Source organism: Aphelocoma coerulescens, chromosome 3 (genome assembly GCF_041296385.1).
Source record: "Aphelocoma coerulescens isolate FSJ_1873_10779 chromosome 3, UR_Acoe_1.0, whole genome shotgun sequence".
NCBI classification, from domain to species: domain Eukaryota; kingdom Metazoa; phylum Chordata; class Aves; order Passeriformes; family Corvidae; genus Aphelocoma; species Aphelocoma coerulescens.
Genome location: NC_091016.1, coordinates 110,952,119 through 110,969,210, shown reverse-complemented (window position 1 = coordinate 110,969,210; position 17,092 = coordinate 110,952,119). Strand labels below are relative to the sequence as shown.

General features: G+C 43.6%; 1 protein-coding gene across 1 annotated transcript; it reads left to right on the top strand.

The window, feature by feature from the left end:
* Window positions 1-2,228: 2,228 nt before the first annotated feature.
* Window positions 2,229-16,367, top strand: PDIA6 (protein disulfide isomerase family A member 6). The gene is made up of 13 exons (XM_069011594.1): window positions 2,229-2,325; window positions 5,321-5,462; window positions 6,287-6,344; window positions 7,007-7,133; window positions 7,619-7,725; window positions 9,092-9,225; window positions 9,635-9,749; window positions 10,666-10,806; window positions 12,006-12,090; window positions 12,184-12,256; window positions 13,287-13,445; window positions 15,052-15,148; window positions 15,894-16,367. The coding sequence occupies exons 1-13, from the start codon at window positions 2,292-2,294 to the stop codon at window positions 15,960-15,962; spliced, it is 1,341 nt and encodes a 446-aa protein (XP_068867695.1). The 5' UTR covers window positions 2,229-2,291; the 3' UTR covers window positions 15,963-16,367.
* Window positions 16,368-17,092: the final 725 nt, after the last annotated feature.

Genomic DNA, 17,092 nt, shown 5'->3' with positions numbered 1-17,092 from the left:
TAACATTGTTTATCTCAGTGTCCTGTGCAAGTGTTCTTTAAACTCAGCATTTCCTTTCTCTGGTAATCGATTTCAGGTTTGGGGTAAGCTGGCTCCCCGGCACACATCCATGAGGGGGCACAGGCTCATACATGGAATGATGTCTGCTCATCAGCCTGCTGACCTCGGAAATCTGCAAAGTCCCTTCTAATCCTGTCCCTGCAAATATCTATGGGTCTTTAAATGTAGACTCAATAACTTGTCTCATTAACGTTTGCAGACAAAATATCTTTCTGCTATTCCCCTTTGTATGTAGCCTTGAGTCACATGAGACTTTTTGCCACTAATACATCAATGTAGATGTGGCAATGGAGAAACAGCATCTAAATCTCGAGTGACTGTCTTCACTGAGATAGTAAAGCCCCATGAGAGCTCATTACCACCCTTAATGCGTTCTGTCGGAAGGCAGCTCATTTATCACATAGCCTGTATTGTTTCCCTGTTTTCATCGTTATTTATCACTCGACTAATATTTGTCATGGTGCAGGTTTTATCGGCACTATCTTATGTGTATTTCCAGAACACACATAAAAATGTTGAACTGTTCCTGTAGAACCGTTTCCTGCAGAAACTCACAAGGCATCTGACAGAGTCCGTAAAACTCTTGTCTTAAAAGGTTCTTATTGGGCAGTAAGTACTTTAACACATGCTTCTCGGTGCTATAGAAATGTTAAACACAACCATTCAACTTACTGCAGCAGACTACCGTGAAAAAGAAATCACACTTACCCCTACGCAGATGCTTCTATTAGCCATTCTCTCCCCTCGCCCCCAATTCTCAATTTTCTCTGCTAATTTACACGCCATTAAATGATTCTTTAATGATTTCTGGGTTTGAGAATTTTACCTGGAGCTAACGTCATGCTAAGTGCTCAATAGTGCCCTGACATCTCATGTTCTGTTTTTTCGCCATACCAGTGGAATGTAAGAGACACTTTGGAGAAATACTCATTGGTCTGCAAAGCAGCTCCTGTTTGCTTTAGGAATCAGTAAAATAATAGACATGTTTTATCTTAAGATCTAGGAAGTGCCACAGACCTGAACCTGCCTGCTCAGCAGCCTGCCCTTTTACGGATGGAAATGCCAAGACGTCAGTATTTTGTAGCCATTATGATTAAAATGTTTATTCCGTGCATCTCTGTGTCCTCATTTCTGAAACAACTTGAGGGTGAAAACGGCTGTCTTTTCTTACTGTGCCAACAATTTCATTCTCTCGAAAAGCAGGACTGAACCGTTCTGAAAAGTGCTATTTTGTGAGCATGGAGCAGTGGGGCTGTGGATGGGGGTAAAATGTAGCCAATTTCAGATACGTCAAGTTCAGCTACTATTACTACACTACAAAATTGACAGCTTACTTAATAGAGTAATCCTAGCTCTGCAAAAGCCTTTGTCTGGACCTGTGCCCTACATATAGCCCCAAGCCCTACGGCCCACCTGCAATGTGCAATCTTTGGGGGAGGGGGGCGGAATACCAGCTTTTCAAATCAGTTGTTTCCAGTATTTTTGAACTGGGATGCTGAATTTTCACATAAAAGAGCCACCTACGTGCTGTGCTGCTGGACCTAAACTTTCCAAGCGTCTGTCGAATGCAAGCAGGTTTTTCGAGGTTTAACAGCCCTTTTATCAGCATGCACCAGTCCCCTCCCCCTGCTTGTATTTCCCCGGACTGCAGCAGACTCAGCCGGCCTAATTTCTACGGGCAAGCTTGCGACTTGAAAATATTTTTTTTTTTCAGATCTAGATGCCTGCCTTGGTTGTCACAGAGGCAGTAGCAAAGCAGCTCGGCCACCAAACAGGATAAATCCCTGGCCTGCCTTCCTTCTCCCTGAAGGCCTGCGCGGGTTCTGGCTCAGGCCCGGGCACCCGCCAGCGCTGAGGCTGGAGCGGCTGGGGGCGCTCTGGACAGGGCAGGATCCTCGGAAACTGCTAGAAGCAGACTGAGGGTGCTTTCACCGGGGCACCAGCGCTCGCCAGGGCCACCGACACCACGCTCCTGGCCCCGACAGCTCCGAGACTCCAGCCCCTCCCATCCGTCACCACCTCCCGCCTCCGCCCCTCAGCGCCTCCCCAGCCCCCCGCGCGCCGCAGCGGCTGGCGCGGCCGCCCTCCATTGGCTGCAGCCCTGCCCAGGCGCCGGCGCGGCCAATGGGAGGCGGCCACGGCGGGGCGCGTGGCGCGGGCGGGGCGGGGCGCGCAGGCCGTGGCGGCGGCGGCGGCGGCAGCGGCCGGGGCAGCGGGGTAGCAGGGCAGCCATGGGGGTGTGCGGCGCGGGCCGGCTGTGGTGGGGTAGGAGCCTTGAGGGCCCGGGGGAAGGTCTGAGGGGGCGGTGAGGCACGGCGGGACGCGGCTTCGCTTTCCCCGGTTTTGCGGGCCCCGTCGTGGCGGGAGGGATCGGGGCCCGGGGCCGTGCGGCCGCTCTGCTGGGCGGCGGGCGGAGGGGAGAGCCTTCTGAAAGGTGGGGATCGCTCTCCTCTCCCAGGCAGCTTGCCTGGACTAGAGGATATAGTCTTAAGGTGCAGCAGGGGAGGTTTAGATTAGACATTAGGAGGAATTTCTTCACAAAAAGGGTGATCAGATATTACCACGGGCTGCCCGGGGCGGTGGTGGAGTCACTGTCCCTGAAAGTGTTTAAGGGAAGACTGGAGGTAGCACTCAGTGCCGTGGTCTGGTTGACAGAGGGGTGATCGGTCATGGGCTGGACTTGATCTTAGAGGTCTTTCCCAACCCCATGGATTCTGTGGCGACAGTGCTTGGAGTCGCGGCTCGGCTGTGGCCGGTCTGTGCCGCGGGGGCGGGCATTGCTCGGTGGGTTAGCGAAGCACAAGTAGAGAGATCCTAAAGTCCTAAAGATCCCAGTAGCAAAAAAAAAAAAAAAAAAAAAAAAAAAAAGAGAAAAAAAAAAAAGAAAAGAAAACCGTGGTTATCTCTTACCCTACTAAAAGACCCTCTTTGATTTGAGTAAGTGGCGGTGTTGTGCGTGCCTGGCTGCCCTGCCTTGCGATCTGGTGCTTTGAGGGCAGCAAGAGAGCAGTGACCGAGGTCCAGCGGAGGAGTCCGAGGGGAGCTGGTGTTCCTCTGCGCCTGCTGCCGCCTCTTGTGTGCCGGAGGAATTGGTAAACCATTCCCGCTCGGGCCCCTCGATGGAAACGCCGAAGGTGTCGGGAGTTCTGCCCCAGGCCGTGGCTCGCCGAGCGCACGTGTGCAGGGATGCGTGAGCTCCGGCACATCGAGCACTGCTGCAGGACGGGGTATTTGTAGGAGGAAGTTCGCAGAATCATTATCATCATCCCGTGACAAAAGCTTTTTAAAATAGATCTCCAGACTTGCAACTTTACGGTTCAATTAGAACTAGTAATACCAGCGTGGAGCTGCCTTAGCTGGTTTATTCATGCTTCTGTCTATGTGATTTGCTTACATTAGAAAACAGCTTTTGAAATCAGATTATCTATTTGCTTTTTCCTTAATAATAAGGTCAGATTTGCATTTATCTGTCATAGATGCTTGCAGGAAAATGATCTTTTCCTTTGCTGAAGTTGAATTAAACCTTGAATGTTTCACTGTAGAAAGTTATGCCACCAGTTCATGACTCATAGTTTTAAAAAAATGCAGTGATAGGTGACTAGGTGAATTTCACCATGTACTTTCTTTTGTGAGTAGCCTTTAGCAGGTGTATTTGTATAAGCTAGAACTTCTCTCTTTGAAGGGACAGAAATGGCTGAGTGAATTTCATCTTCTGAATGTATTCTGCCAGAGATCACCTAAAGATGAAGCCAGAATATGCTGATTTCAATTTAATGGTCTCATTCTGCCTAGAGGAGATTTTTTCTCTTGAGAGTGACTGTAACATTCAAGGAACTTTTTCCATCCTTACTTTCTTACTCTACCCCAGCAGCAGCTGTTTCTGTAGGTCACTGTAACATGCTGTGACAGCCGCGGATCTCCTCGAAGTCAGTTGATCAATGCTGATGAAGTGCGTCTTGTGTATGGGCATCCTGAAGAGACAGAGCCAATCTAACTCATACATCTGATGGTGGAAACCGATTTTGATCACCCCAGAAGAAAAGGGTTGAGTCCTTGTGCTAGAAGAAACCATTAGGATGGGGTAGTGGTGCAGTGGATAGGGCACTGGGTTGTAGTGTGGCATTTCAGTCCTGATCTCTGCTTGAGTAACGTGGAAGATTTTACTTCTGTCATCTTCACTCACCTACAGAATAGGGGTAATGAAACCAGCTTTAATTGTGTGGGACTGATAAAGTGTAGGTGATGCTGTGCAATCTGTATACCATGTGCTGTAGCATTTCTGCATCATTGACCTGTTTTTCGAGAGAGAGAGATTGTGCAGCTTCCCATTCAAGTTAACCACTTGCAGTAAAGCTACTTTTTGTCTAGTTGTAACTTGGGTGTCTGAGCTCTTACTCCCTCCAGTCTTTAGTGGATTAAGAGAAGTCTTTTGTTGGGTGTTTTTTGTTACACAGATGCTTGTCATCTCTCATCAAGTCATCTCTCAATCTCCCTGACTAGGTAGAAGGAAGGATTATGAGGTTTTATGTACAAAGTCTGAAGCAATAATAAGTTCCAGAAATTATCAGAAGTACAAAGCTATAAGAGAAAGCAGTTTCCTTCTATCTTTTAATGTTATTTTTTTAGCATTCTCAGCGTGCTTGAGTTGTTAACCAGAGAGATTTAGCTGTTATTCTCCATTGATTTGTCTCTTTAGTCTCCTGCTAAAGAGATAAATCAATGGTAGACTAAGATCCTCATGAGCAGGAATGATGCACTACCAGTGCATCAAGTGCTTGTCCTAAAATCAGTGTAACTGTGCCAAACCTAGTTGGGACAGTCCTGCATGATGTGATCCTATAAAAGATGTGTTTGAGTGCCTGCTGTGCAAGAGGTTTGAACAATTGGCTTAGGAGTTTCTATGAGAACTGAAAGAAAACATAGCTGATTGTGGGGATCCCTGGAGAAGTTCTGGTGGTCTGGTACCAGCAAAAGTTAGGGTAGGAGCTTTGACACAAGTCTCTCTGTAGAGCCATAACAGGAGTGGCATAACTCAAGCTAGCTTTAGGCACAGACCCTATTTTATGTGATCCTATGGAATCATGTTTTAAGTGAGGAGGAAGAGCATCTATCTTGTCTTAACTTCCTTTTTTACCTGGTCTAACTGGAATCCCTTCCCACCACTGCTGATTTGCAAAGAGTGGGGAGATGATTTAGCCGTGGCAACAGGAGAGGCATGAATGTTCAACAGGAGTGCTGATGTCTTTGCTTTTCATTGTAGGCGCAGTGAGCTGCACTTTGTTCCTGGCAGTTAATGGTTTATATTCAGCCACTGATGATGTGATAGAGCTCACACCAACTAATTTCAACAAGGAGGTCATCCAAAGCGAGAGCCTGTGGCTCGTGGAGTTCTATGCCCCATGGTAAGAACTGCAGCTGTGTACTTGCTTGCTCTTATCACAGAGGAGCAGCACAGGAATCTGCTGCTGATCAGCTCGAGGTTTCATTCAGCTGTTGACAGCACAGTTGTCATTTTGATGGTCACATGACTGGCAAAATAGCTGTACCTGTGATTCCTGTTTTAAATATTATCGTGAGGGAAAAAGGCAGGAATTGGCATTTCAATTTGGCAAATAGGGTCTGCTAGCAAAATCTTATATGCCATTTTTCTACTTCAATTTTTCTGGTTAAATTAGTATTAAAAATGACTGATTAAAGTGCAGTAGGTAAATGAGAAGGTCTCTCACTTCTGTGTTTCTGAGCCTAATTCTGATGTGAGAGCACAGATCTGATATCACACTTAAAATTTCCAATTTCCATTGAAAAATACTGGCTTTGTGCATCTTAATTTAGCATCTCTCTTTGTCTCCTGTTCTGCTCAGGTCCAGAGTATGGAGTCTATTCCATTTAAATTCTGGTGATGTATATATATTCCATCATTGTACAAATCCTCTGTGATACTGCCATCCAAAGCTCCACATTCTGAAGAAAGTGGCCTTTTGTTGCAACAGCTGGACTGTGTCTGGGCTGAGGGGTTTAGGGGAAGCCTTGCTGTGCCTCTTCTAGTGTTGCTGCGGTCTATATAATGTGGAGGTTTTTCTTCAGAAGCCTGAATGATGATGTGATCTTGTGGTGTAGTCTCTTCATGAGTAAATCCTCAGTCTCCTACAGTTTGCTGTGAGTGACTGTGAAATAGGTGTCAGATCTGAATGACATTTACCATTTTTTGGGTTTTTTTTTCAAAAAGGTGTGGTCATTGTCAAAGGCTAACCCCTGAGTGGAAGAAAGCAGCAACAGCTTTAAAAGTAAGTTTAGCCTTTCAAATGTACTTGTGGAAGTGGATTGAAGAGAGTTTGGCTGTTTGACATCTGGATTGGGAACATGGAGGGGTTTGGTCCTTAAAACCATTATCACTTTAATCATACTTGTCTAGCCAGAGAAGTGTTATTCAGGCACTTGAAAACTTGAAATTCAGGATTTTTGTTTGGTTTGGTTTGTTGTATTCTTTTTAAAAGAAGCCATTCAATTGTAGAGGAAGAAAGTCAGTTCTGTCCCCGTGAATTCCCATTTACTGTTCTCTAGGACTGAAAACAGCTTTGTAAGCCATTGGTGTTGACTATTTTTTTAGTTGTAGAAAAATTAGTCATGGCATGATTAGCTGAACTCTTGCCTATGTAAAATATATATATATATATTCTCCTTCTAAGAAAACCAAACAAAAAAACCCAACTAAATAATGGCCCAAACAATTTAAAATTTATTTTGTCACACTGAAGGAAGAAGTGGACATTTATAGTGTTCTGTATGCTCGTGGGGTGAAATACCTCTCTTCTGTTGACTATTCTGTTGCTGTCCTAGTAACTGTCGCTCTCTCTTCCCTGTTTCCATTGTGCCCCCAGCAGAGAGTATAAAAGGTATTAAATCACTGTAGAAGTCTTAGGTGTCACTTCTTGTTTTGTTTCTGCAGGGTGTAGTGAAAGTGGGTGCAGTAGATGCAGATAAACATCAGTCCTTGGGTGGACAGTATGGAGTCAGAGGGTTTCCTACTATCAAGATATTTGGAGCCAACAAAAACAAAGCAGAGGATTATCAGGGTAAATGTGGTGATCTTTTAAATGTTGCATGCCTAAAAACTTCCCTGAATGCAGTAATTATGGTAGCTGTGTTGTGTGGTGTTTCCTTCCTGTCTAGTTCTTGCAGTAACTGAGAGACAGATGTGTGGGAGTGGTTTGACCAAACTGTGTATGCCTTAGCATTGTCTAACAGTCCCACCTGTAGTTCGTAGCTGGTGCCTGATAGGCAATTTGAAGGAATTATTCCTTTCTTCCTGTTTATTTGGAGCTTGCTGTAGAGTCACCCCTCACCAGAAAAGCCAGGTAATGAAAAGGTGTAGTGAAGTCAGTCCTGCTGCTTGTATTTAAATCAGATGTCCCACCACTAGTACTGTATCGCTCATAGCCCAGTCCTGCTTTTCCTGATAGGTCATTAGGGTGAGGGAGGATTAAGTTTGCAATTAAGTTAGGAGCACCCCTTAAACTGGCCTTTTGGTGGTTTGATCACCTATTTTTCTGCACTGCAGGTGGCAGGACAAGCGATGCTATTGTCGATGCTGCTCTGAATGCTCTTCGGTCCCTGGTGAAAGAACGTCTTAGTGGCAGAAGTGGAGGATACAGTTCTGGAAAACAGGTATTTGAGGGAATATGTGTTTGTTTTTCAACTGGAGACTGTCTTGTACAGGAGATCAAAGCTTCCAACTCAGTCACAGAATTGGAAGGGATGTCTGGAGTTTTATCTAGTCCAGGCACCCTGCCCAGTGCAGGGCAAGCTGGAGCAGATTGCTCTGGCCTGTGTTCCTTAAAGTTGTGTGTCTCCAAGAACTGAGACTCCAAATGGACTGCATTCTCCGGGGAAATTGTTCCAATGTTTGACCATGCTCACAGTAGAAATCCTTTCTCTTATGTTTTAGGTTATGGAATCATAGAATGGTATTTCTTTTATTTCAACCTCATCCCTTTTGTCTCTTGTTGCAGAGAAGAGCCTGGCTTTATTTTCTTTGCTCTCCTTCACCATCTCATCAGATGGCAGATGCTTAAAGCCCTTAATCAGCTCTGGCTGGACTTCTTCCAGTGTGTCCATGCCTGTTCTGTGGGGGAGCCCAGAAGTAGACCCAGCACTCCAGGTGTTCCACATTGTGCTGAGCAGAGGAAAAGATTCCCTCCTCAGTCCTGCTGGCAACTCTGCCTAGTGCAGCTCAGGAGGCTGTTGGACACCTTTGCCACAGGGTTGCAGTGCTGGCTCGTGTTTGGCTTGTTCACCAGGACACTCATGTTCCTCTTTGAAAAGTTGCTTTCCAGTTAATCAGTTCTGAGTGTGTGCTGGTGTATGGGGCTGTTACTCCCCAGGTGCATCTCCCTTTGAACTTTGGGATTCCTGGTAGCCCTATTCTCCAGGTGATTGAGGTACCATTTGCCTAGTCCTAGTCTAAGTTAGACTGATTAAGGTTTTTTAATTTGGTAGTGTTTTTCTGAAGTTGGCTTGCTGGATTTCTCCCCGAAGGTAAATTGAAAAGCTTCTGGGTCCTACTACTGTTTCTAAATCATGGTGCAGGGTACAGTCTGACATCCTCAGGGTGGCCAGATAGAAGACCTGGGTGGACTTTACCCCATAGTGTGCATCATGTTCCCCCATGTTTGTTTTGCCTGGAAACCAGGACTTGGTTCTAGATAGAGGTAGGGGTTGGAGAGCACTTTGTTCATGGACAGATCAGAGCATGAAGAACTGAGAAAGTGTTCCCACATCTTCTTGGTAGTCAGTTTGACCTGATTTCTCCTTTTTCAAGAGAAGGTTCATTTGCTGTGTTTTGAAAGTGCTGTGGGGAGTAGGCTGTGTGTACTGTCAGTTTTAAAAAGGGAAAGTTGTATGACCTAACACTGCCTGTTTTGTATCTTGCTCAAATAAAGATCATTTGGTACAATGTGACACACAGGAGTTGGCCTGTGTGGGAGACCAGTTTTGGTTACTTCTTACACGAGGGTCTGTTTGTTTCTTACAGAGCCGGCAGAGCGGAGGTGGAGATAAGAAGGATGTGATTGAGCTGACTGATGACAGCTTTGATAAGAATGTCATAAATAGTGATGATGTGTGGATGGTGGAGTTTTATGCCCCATGGTGTGGGCACTGCAAAAAGTAAATGAGGTTTTTCTTCAACAATTCAGTTCCTGTTAGTGCCTGTTTTGTGTAATACCCTTAATTCCCTAAAAGAGACCTTGCATCTCTGGTATACCAGAAATGAGGTTTTTTGTGAGGTGATCTAACAAAAATGTGTGGGCTTCTGCTCAGGGCCCCTTGGTGCTGCTCTGGCTGCAATCCTTAGCAGTAAAATTCCCAGTTATCAGTAGAAATAAGATCCAGAAGCTATATTAAACTTTTCATTCCTTCAGATGCAGGACATCAGTCTTGTTTGGATAACCTTCTTAGCTGTCATTCTCAGAAGAGAATTTTTTTCTTGAGTAAAACATGCTACATAATGTTGAAGTGTGGTATACTTTTGCCAGCTCTGAGAGAGCTTAGGACACTTGTACTCTCTGTTTTTCAGCCTGGAGCCAGAATGGGCAGCTGCTGCCACTGAGGTGAAGGATCAAACAAAAGGAAAAGTAAAGCTGGCTGCAGTAGATGCAACAGTCAATCAGGTGCTGGCAAGCCGATATGGGGTGAGTGTGCTCTGCAGTGGTTACAATTGCCTTTCCATCTCTAGCAAGTCAGATTTCTCTTCAATCCTTACTGAACTGTTCCTTAATCTGGTACTACTTAAATGTTTTGTGCTAAAAGTAAGTGACACATTCAATTTTTTTCCCCACAAATAATTCGTGAATGTCAGTAACAATATAAATCAATGAAGAGAGAGGAAAAGAACTAACTTGGATATTCCTGAGGAGAAAAGCTGCTTATTTCCATAAGACCTTGTATACCTGTATCATCTGGAGTAAGAGGTCTCTCTCTTCAGACTGTAGGCTGGTTGGGCATCTCTGGAACCCTTGGAGCCAGTTATCAGGGATCACTCAGACAATATCAGCTGCCCAGATGAGGTGTGTTGCTTGCCAAAAGAGAGCAGATACTCTCGGATTTGTAGTACAGTCCACGGAGCTTACAGTGTGTTGTGTAGTTTCCCTCTAAGTGCACATGACTGACAGTGAAGGGAAACACTGAGCAAGATTTACTGGAAGTGTAGCAGAAGGAGCATATGGTCCACTTGTTGCCATATAGGCACAGTATTGTTCCCCCACAGACAAATCAGGAAATTAATGTCTAATGGATATGAAGGGTAAAGATAGTCCTCATGGTACTTACACCTGCAGTGCTTGGTGCATCTAAATTGAGATGAAATCTTTGCTGGTTCATCAGGCCAAAACCCCAAAGCAGCATTATAGCATGCATTACCCTTGTTTTGAATGGTTGCAAAGGTAGGAAGCTACAAAATTCAAGTTCAGTCAGAACATATGAGACTTGATACACAAAGATGTTGAATCTCTTCCCTTGCTCTTAATCTAGAACACATCAGACAAGCAGATAATTTCCACCATAAATATTCAGGTTTATTTGAGCTGATGGGTTAAACTTGTCTTGCAGATTCGTGGATTTCCCACCATTAAAATCTTCCAGAAAGGAGAAGACCCTGTTGATTATGATGGTGGGAGAACTAGATCAGACATCATTGCTCGTGCTCTGGATCTGTTTTCTGATAATGCACCACCACCTGAGCTCCTGGAGGTACCTCTACATCATTTTCTCAAATTGCTTTTCTATCATACTCTTGGCAGCAGTTTTTACAGGTCTATGTGAACTCTAAACTGCCTAAGTGTGGTGTTTGTGCACTTTTTTGCCCCAGAAAGTAAAGGATGACAAGTCTTAAATAACAAAAAGCTGAATGTTCATTTCTACTGTAAATTTGTTGTTGTCTGGAGACTATCAGAATTGATACAGTGAAGGCATTGACAGGATGGTGCCAGGGGGTCTGAATCTCCTCTTGAGGAGTGAGTGAAAAAGTTGGGTTCTGTGCCCCACCTCTTTTCTTCCAATAAGAGGGCATGGCCTTGTAATTTGTAAAGTGTTTGTTAGGAGATGCATGATGAATAGTTTTGCTTGTTGTTCAAAAAACTCCACCCTCTGTAAGGCGACTTCTTTTTTCAGCTTGCTGTTGGTAGATTTGAAATGGTGTTCGCTTGTCTCTAACGTGAGGTGCACACAAGACAGTCCATTGGGATGTAGGAAGGAAAAAAACAAAAAGCATTTGCACTATTAATAAACCTAAAGATATTTTTAAATGGTGCTTATTTCATCTTTCTTATCCTTCTAAATTTTTTATTTTGTATGCTTTCTAATATTAATACATGTTGATGTATGTGCATGTGCATATGCATATAGTTGATTTATATATATCAGGGGCTGCATGCTTAGAAATTTATTTACCACTGGGATGCACAATCAAATGTTGGAGACCACTGGTGTAGGTCACTGGATCAATTCCCTTTTGAGACAGATCCCACAAAACCAGTGTTGTTGTTACTGTTGCTTGAACGTTGTTATCCACAGCAAAGGCTGCCTCTGCTGGCTCTCCTTGTGCTCACAAGCATTCACATAGGCCTGAGGCTGCTCTTTCTAGCCCTGGGCAAGGACAGTGATTTTGAGCAAGAAGTAGAAGTGACATCTGACTGTGCTTTCTGTAAGCCTTATTTGGTACTGCTTAGTTTCCTGTTGCTGCAAAGCTCAACAGAAGACTTTGTGAACTCTTTGTAAATTACTCATGTGCTGGGGACCAGTGAAGTAGGAGAGACTTGTAAGCTCTTGTGTCAAGTTGTTTCAGTACTTACTACCTTGTAGGATAGAGTTATTAGGCTGTTGGAGGGAAGTGCAGTCACAACCGAAGGACCAAGTCTTACTGTAATTGACTTTCTGCTGCTTTTGTCTAGATAATTAGTGAGGATGTTCTGAAGAGTACCTGTGATGCTCATCAGCTCTGCATCATTTCTGTCCTGCCTCATATTCTTGACACAGGTACACATACAAGCAAGCAGACTTTTGTATGAATTTGTCACCTAAAGCGTGTAGTTGTGTTTTTTAACTTGTCCAATTCTGTCTAACAAACAGGAGCTTCAGGGAGAAATTCTTACCTGGATGTCATGTTAAAAATGGCTGAAAAATACAAAAAGAAAATGTGGGGGTAAGTGTCATTGTTCACTGGTTGTCTTGGAAAAGACGTGAGCATTTCTGGGCATAACGGGATAAAATTTGTATGATACCCGATTAGCTACAGAAAAGAGTTGTTCCTTGTTCAGGGTAGCATATCTTGATATTTCACTAATTACTGGAGAAGGGGATGTTGTGACCTTAAAATAACCAATTTTTTAAAATTTTCATCCACCTCTCAAATTCTGCATTTACAAGTGATATCTAAGCATTAATGAGATTAAGCATCTTTTACTCTTGTCCTGAATACTAAAGTATTTTAGGGAGGTTTCTTTTACCATCTGCTGCTGGTCAGTGAGTCTGCCAGTGTGACTGTTGAATTCTCAAAAAAACAAGTAAATTGCAGTTTATTAACAAGTTTCATGCTCTCAAAGAAACAGGCCAGCAGGCTATGCCTTTCCTCCTTCTCTCAGGTGCAGGTTAGGATCTCCAGGACTTACCAGGAAAGTGAGAGCTGTTCTGTCACACTGACTGCTATGAAAGGGATCAAAATGGGATGAAAACCTGGGGGAAAATGCTGAGATTGGCTCATTTCAGAGGTTCCTCAGAGGACTTGCTAAGCATTAAAGGAACTGAGACCTGAGTGAGGAACAAGTACTCAGTGTCCTTAGCTAGAAATCCTCTATAGTGATAATTGGGCAGGACTTTGTAATCTTTCCATCTGTGATTTGAGTACTTAAAAACCTTCCTTAGGACTGGCTAAAGTGTAGCAGTTTGTTCAGGATGGTAACATAGTTCTTCCCCTGCACTGTGTTTAGTGACTGTTGTTACTCAACTTTCAGTGGCTGTGTGGGTGGGACTGGCCTAGAGGTGCTGCTGAGAGGGGGCTTTCTTCTGTTGCAAGGTTCACGATCAGGACCCTCCTTTTCCCTGCTGACTTTGAAAGTGTCAAGGGCAATACAGAGCCCTGCTTGAACTCTGTAGGATTGCAGGATATGTGTGATTTGAAAATAATTGTAGTGCCTATCCCGATTATTAATTTTCTATTTCATCTTTTCCTCAAGGTGGCTGTGGACAGAAGCAGGTGCTCAATCAGATCTTGAGAGCTCTCTGGGGATTGGAGGCTTTGGGTATCCAGCAATGGCAGCTGTTAATGCTCGGAAGATGAAATTTGCCCTTCTGAAAGGATCATTCAGTGAGCAAGGGATTAATGAGTTTCTCAGGTATGAAATCTTCAAGTGACTTAAATCTTCCTGTAACTGGGGCTATGACTCTTTAAACCACAAGCAGACTCTCCTGGATCAGACAAGACTTGCACAGTTAAGAGAACCAAGATAATGAGAATTCAGTGGAGGCAAGGGATGGCTTCAGTGGGGATTGCAATAAAGCAGTCATTACCTTTTTGTGGTGTGCAGAATTAAGTTGGCCATTTAGACTTAAGGTAGGTAGTTTAGTAAAACTGTTGAAAATAGAAGTGGGCTTTGATGTTGAAAAATTCTGTTTCTCTGTAACTTAAGAAATAACTTAGTAATGAATTTCATTTAATTCAAGTGGTGCATTCTGACTAGTCCTTAGTAATGGGAATGTTCCCATTGTGGGAATCTGAATGGGTGCTGTTGAAGTTCCTGAGCTTCTGTATACTGCTGTTCATCTTTCTAATTCAGTCTAGTCCTGTCTTCCCCATGCCACCTTTCCATTCTCCTAGCACTTGATAAATTGATTGGGGGAGCTGAAACAATCCATCCAAAAAGTCAGTAGCTCACTGCTCAGCACAAGTTCCTTGAAACTGCCTCTTGTGTAGCTGGGCAAGAGCCAGTGCGGGGAAGAATGGAATAGGGAGAGGAAGTGGAGAGGATGACAGAAGGTCAGCACTGAAACAGAGCAGCTAAACTTAAACTGTTACTTTAGTGCAGTCAAAGTGAATTGGGAACTCTGCTTTCAGGGAAAGCACCAGCTGCCATAAGTTATGCAAGAGCCCCTGAGACCTTACATTTAGCAGTGTTACTTCCATGTCTGTCCTTGGAGAATGGCAGAGAACAGCCAGAATTGCAAAAGCAACTGAACAGCCTCTCCCCTCCTTGCCATAAGAAGCACATTAATTGAATGCAGTATATAATTGAATGCAGAAAGCAGTATAATCACAGCTGGTGTGGCTGGCCATTCACTCAGCTGCTGTAGGCAGCTTGTGCAGTCTAATAGGCTGTCTCAGCAGTGTAAACCACAGGTAAGGAAACTGGCACTTTGAAGAGCATAAAAATTGTGAACTCCACTTAGGGAGGAGTACTAATACAGTCTTATTTGCTTCTGAAAGATGCAAAGGGAATAGCTCCTCAGGATATTAATGCTGGGCTTTTTGAGCAAGCCTAACTAGCAAGTGCAGGATGGAGTGTCTCAAACAGAAGCTGGTTACCTCACACTCTTTGTGTTGCAGGAATTTTGGAACCCATGGAGTCTAATTCTCCACTAACAGAGATCACTGGTGATTCCCACTAACATTTGCAGGTGAATTCCAGAACTAGAATTCACCTAGAATTCAACTAGAACAGGCTCCCGTTGGAGATACCTTAAGTGATAAACTGTTAAAGAGGCTGCACTTATCTGTGATTTTTACACTGCTGAAATATGAAATAGTGTAAATCACAGATGTCTTTGCATCCAATTGTAAATTTTCAATGCTGCTTTAAGGGCTCTGTCATTTTCTGCTTCTTTTAGATTTACTTAGAGATGAAATCTTAAAGTTTTCTTCCTTTTATCTGAAGCAGGTTTTGTTCCAGGTGGATAGAGGTTGGAGGAATTTCTTAAATTTAACTTTTACTTGTTTTGTCTCAGGGAGCTCTCCGTTGGTCGTGGCTCTACAGCACCAGTGGGTGGTGGAGCTTTCCCCAAAATTCATTCAGTTGAACCTTGGGATGGCAAAGATGGTGAGGTAAGAGGTGCTCCATTTCTGAAAGTGCTGAGGAATTGCTGGGTTCAGAAGTGACAAGACAGAGTAACTAACACCTGTTAGTGTGAAAGTTCTTGTTTGTACAAGACTGTGGCAAGTTGTGTTGATGGTTTCCCATTATCTAAATCCTGCCAGCAGACCAAATGGCACATTGACCATCTGACATTGTGGATCAGATGTTCCTGCCTGACTGTTAGGATGTGATCTGAAAGCTGGACCCCTTGAGGCAGAAATGTATTACCAGTGCTGACTAAGGGAGGTAGTAGTGCATGTATTCAAGACCCCAGTGTTGTGGAGACTTGGGTTCTGCAATATGCTGACCTTGCCATCAAGGTCTTAATGCCAGAAAGCTTGTCAGGTAAAGCCTGTGTAATAAATAACATGGTGACTTAAGTCTACCTTCTTAAGGTTCAACATTGCTGTAAGAACCAAAGTTACTGCAGTCCTTTGATCTACTTCAGACTGATAAAAACATGCAACATGGTAGTAATTTGGTACATAGTTTATTTGTATAGCCTTCACCTGGAGTATTTTGATTAGTAAAAAACAATCTCCTAGTCTAAACTCTGATCACTTGTCCTGTGCTTAGTGCACTTGGAGCTTTATGAATGAAAGAGACAACAGGAGAGAGCTTTACTCTCAGGATGAAGTAAGATCTTTCCAATTCAGGGATCTCCTGGCACTAAGTGCTTCTAAACATGTACTCAAAACCTTCTCTTTTTCACAGCTTCCAGTTGAAGATGACATTGATCTCAGTGATGTGGATCTGGATGACTGGGATAAAGATGAGCTGTGAGATCTTCAGGAAACTTCTTTTCTTGGGAAAGTCTGTGCAGCAGTTTGCAGCCTGGATCACAATCAGACAGATTTTTCAGTGGCCTTTTCATGGAGAAGTAGCACATGACACACTGTGCTATTGGATGCACTGCAGCAGTGGACTGTACGCATCTCAAGAAAACATTGCAGAAATTCTATGAATTGTCATAACCAGTAAACTTGATTGTATTCTGTGTAACAAATATTTTGAGGACAACATGGATATTTCTTTGGAACATCTTGGTTTTTATTTTGTTGATAATGTGCTGTTTGAGTGTTACTGGAGGCTGTTAGTGTAACCAATTTTAACTGTAATTTTTTTCATGGAGGTGGAACCTGCTCAGCTTCTGTTTCAATTAAAGAATAAAATATTTTTTGACACACAGTGTTAGTCTCGTATAGAGTAAGAAAGGTACACATAATACAAGCAGTCCCATTTTGGATGGCTCTTGAAAGTGAACTGTAGAATAGAGAGGCTTGTGCAGAGGGGAGTCCTAAACCACCTCCTTGCTGTGAGATCTTGACAGTTTGGCCTAAAGCCTGATAAGATGGACAATCTTAGTTTAAATGCTCTTCAGTCTTCCTTTTCCTATTCCTTCTCAGGGGCTTTCTCTTTCTTTGTGCCAGACTTCATAAGATCATTTATACATTGGAAGTGGGGTTGCTGCTGCAATGAGATGCTGGGAGCTGTTGGTCTTTCCCCTGGATTAGTGATGAAGCTAATCCATGTTTAGGGCGTAAGGATTTCCAGGTGCTAACAGAAAACCACCCTGGTGCTGTCTCCAGCAAATTGTGTAATATTTCTTCACTTCCCATCTGGCATTGTTTTGATCTGAATTGCTATTTCCTTGGAAGGGGAATCAGGACTGGGAATAGGGATGTTTACTGCTGCTTTTTTAATAAAAGTACTATTATTTTATTGCTCTCCATGTCTTGTATATTGGTGTCTAGTGAAGTGACCCTATGTGATCAGCTTGTTTATAAATAAGGAGTGAAAGAGCTGAAAGATTCCCCTTCTTTCAAGGAAATAACATAATGAGGATATTTGTCATCTTGTGTCTGTAAGAGATTGCCCATAGCTCACCCCCGTGAAAGGCAGTGTTGGAACCA

What these genes read in the sequence shown, in the direction of transcription:
- PDIA6 (XM_069011594.1), top strand. Translation starts at nt 2,292, where the DNA reads ATGGGGGTGTGCGGCGCGGGCCGGCTGTGGTGGG. An exon ending in CACCACCTGAGCTCCTGGAG is followed by an intron (nt 10,807 to 12,005) that starts GTACCTCTACAT and finishes GCTTTTGTCTAG; the next exon opens with ATAATTAGTGAGGATGTTCT. An exon ending in TACAAAAAGAAAATGTGGGG is followed by an intron (nt 12,257 to 13,286) that starts GTAAGTGTCATT and finishes CTTTTCCTCAAG; the next exon opens with GTGGCTGTGGACAGAAGCAG.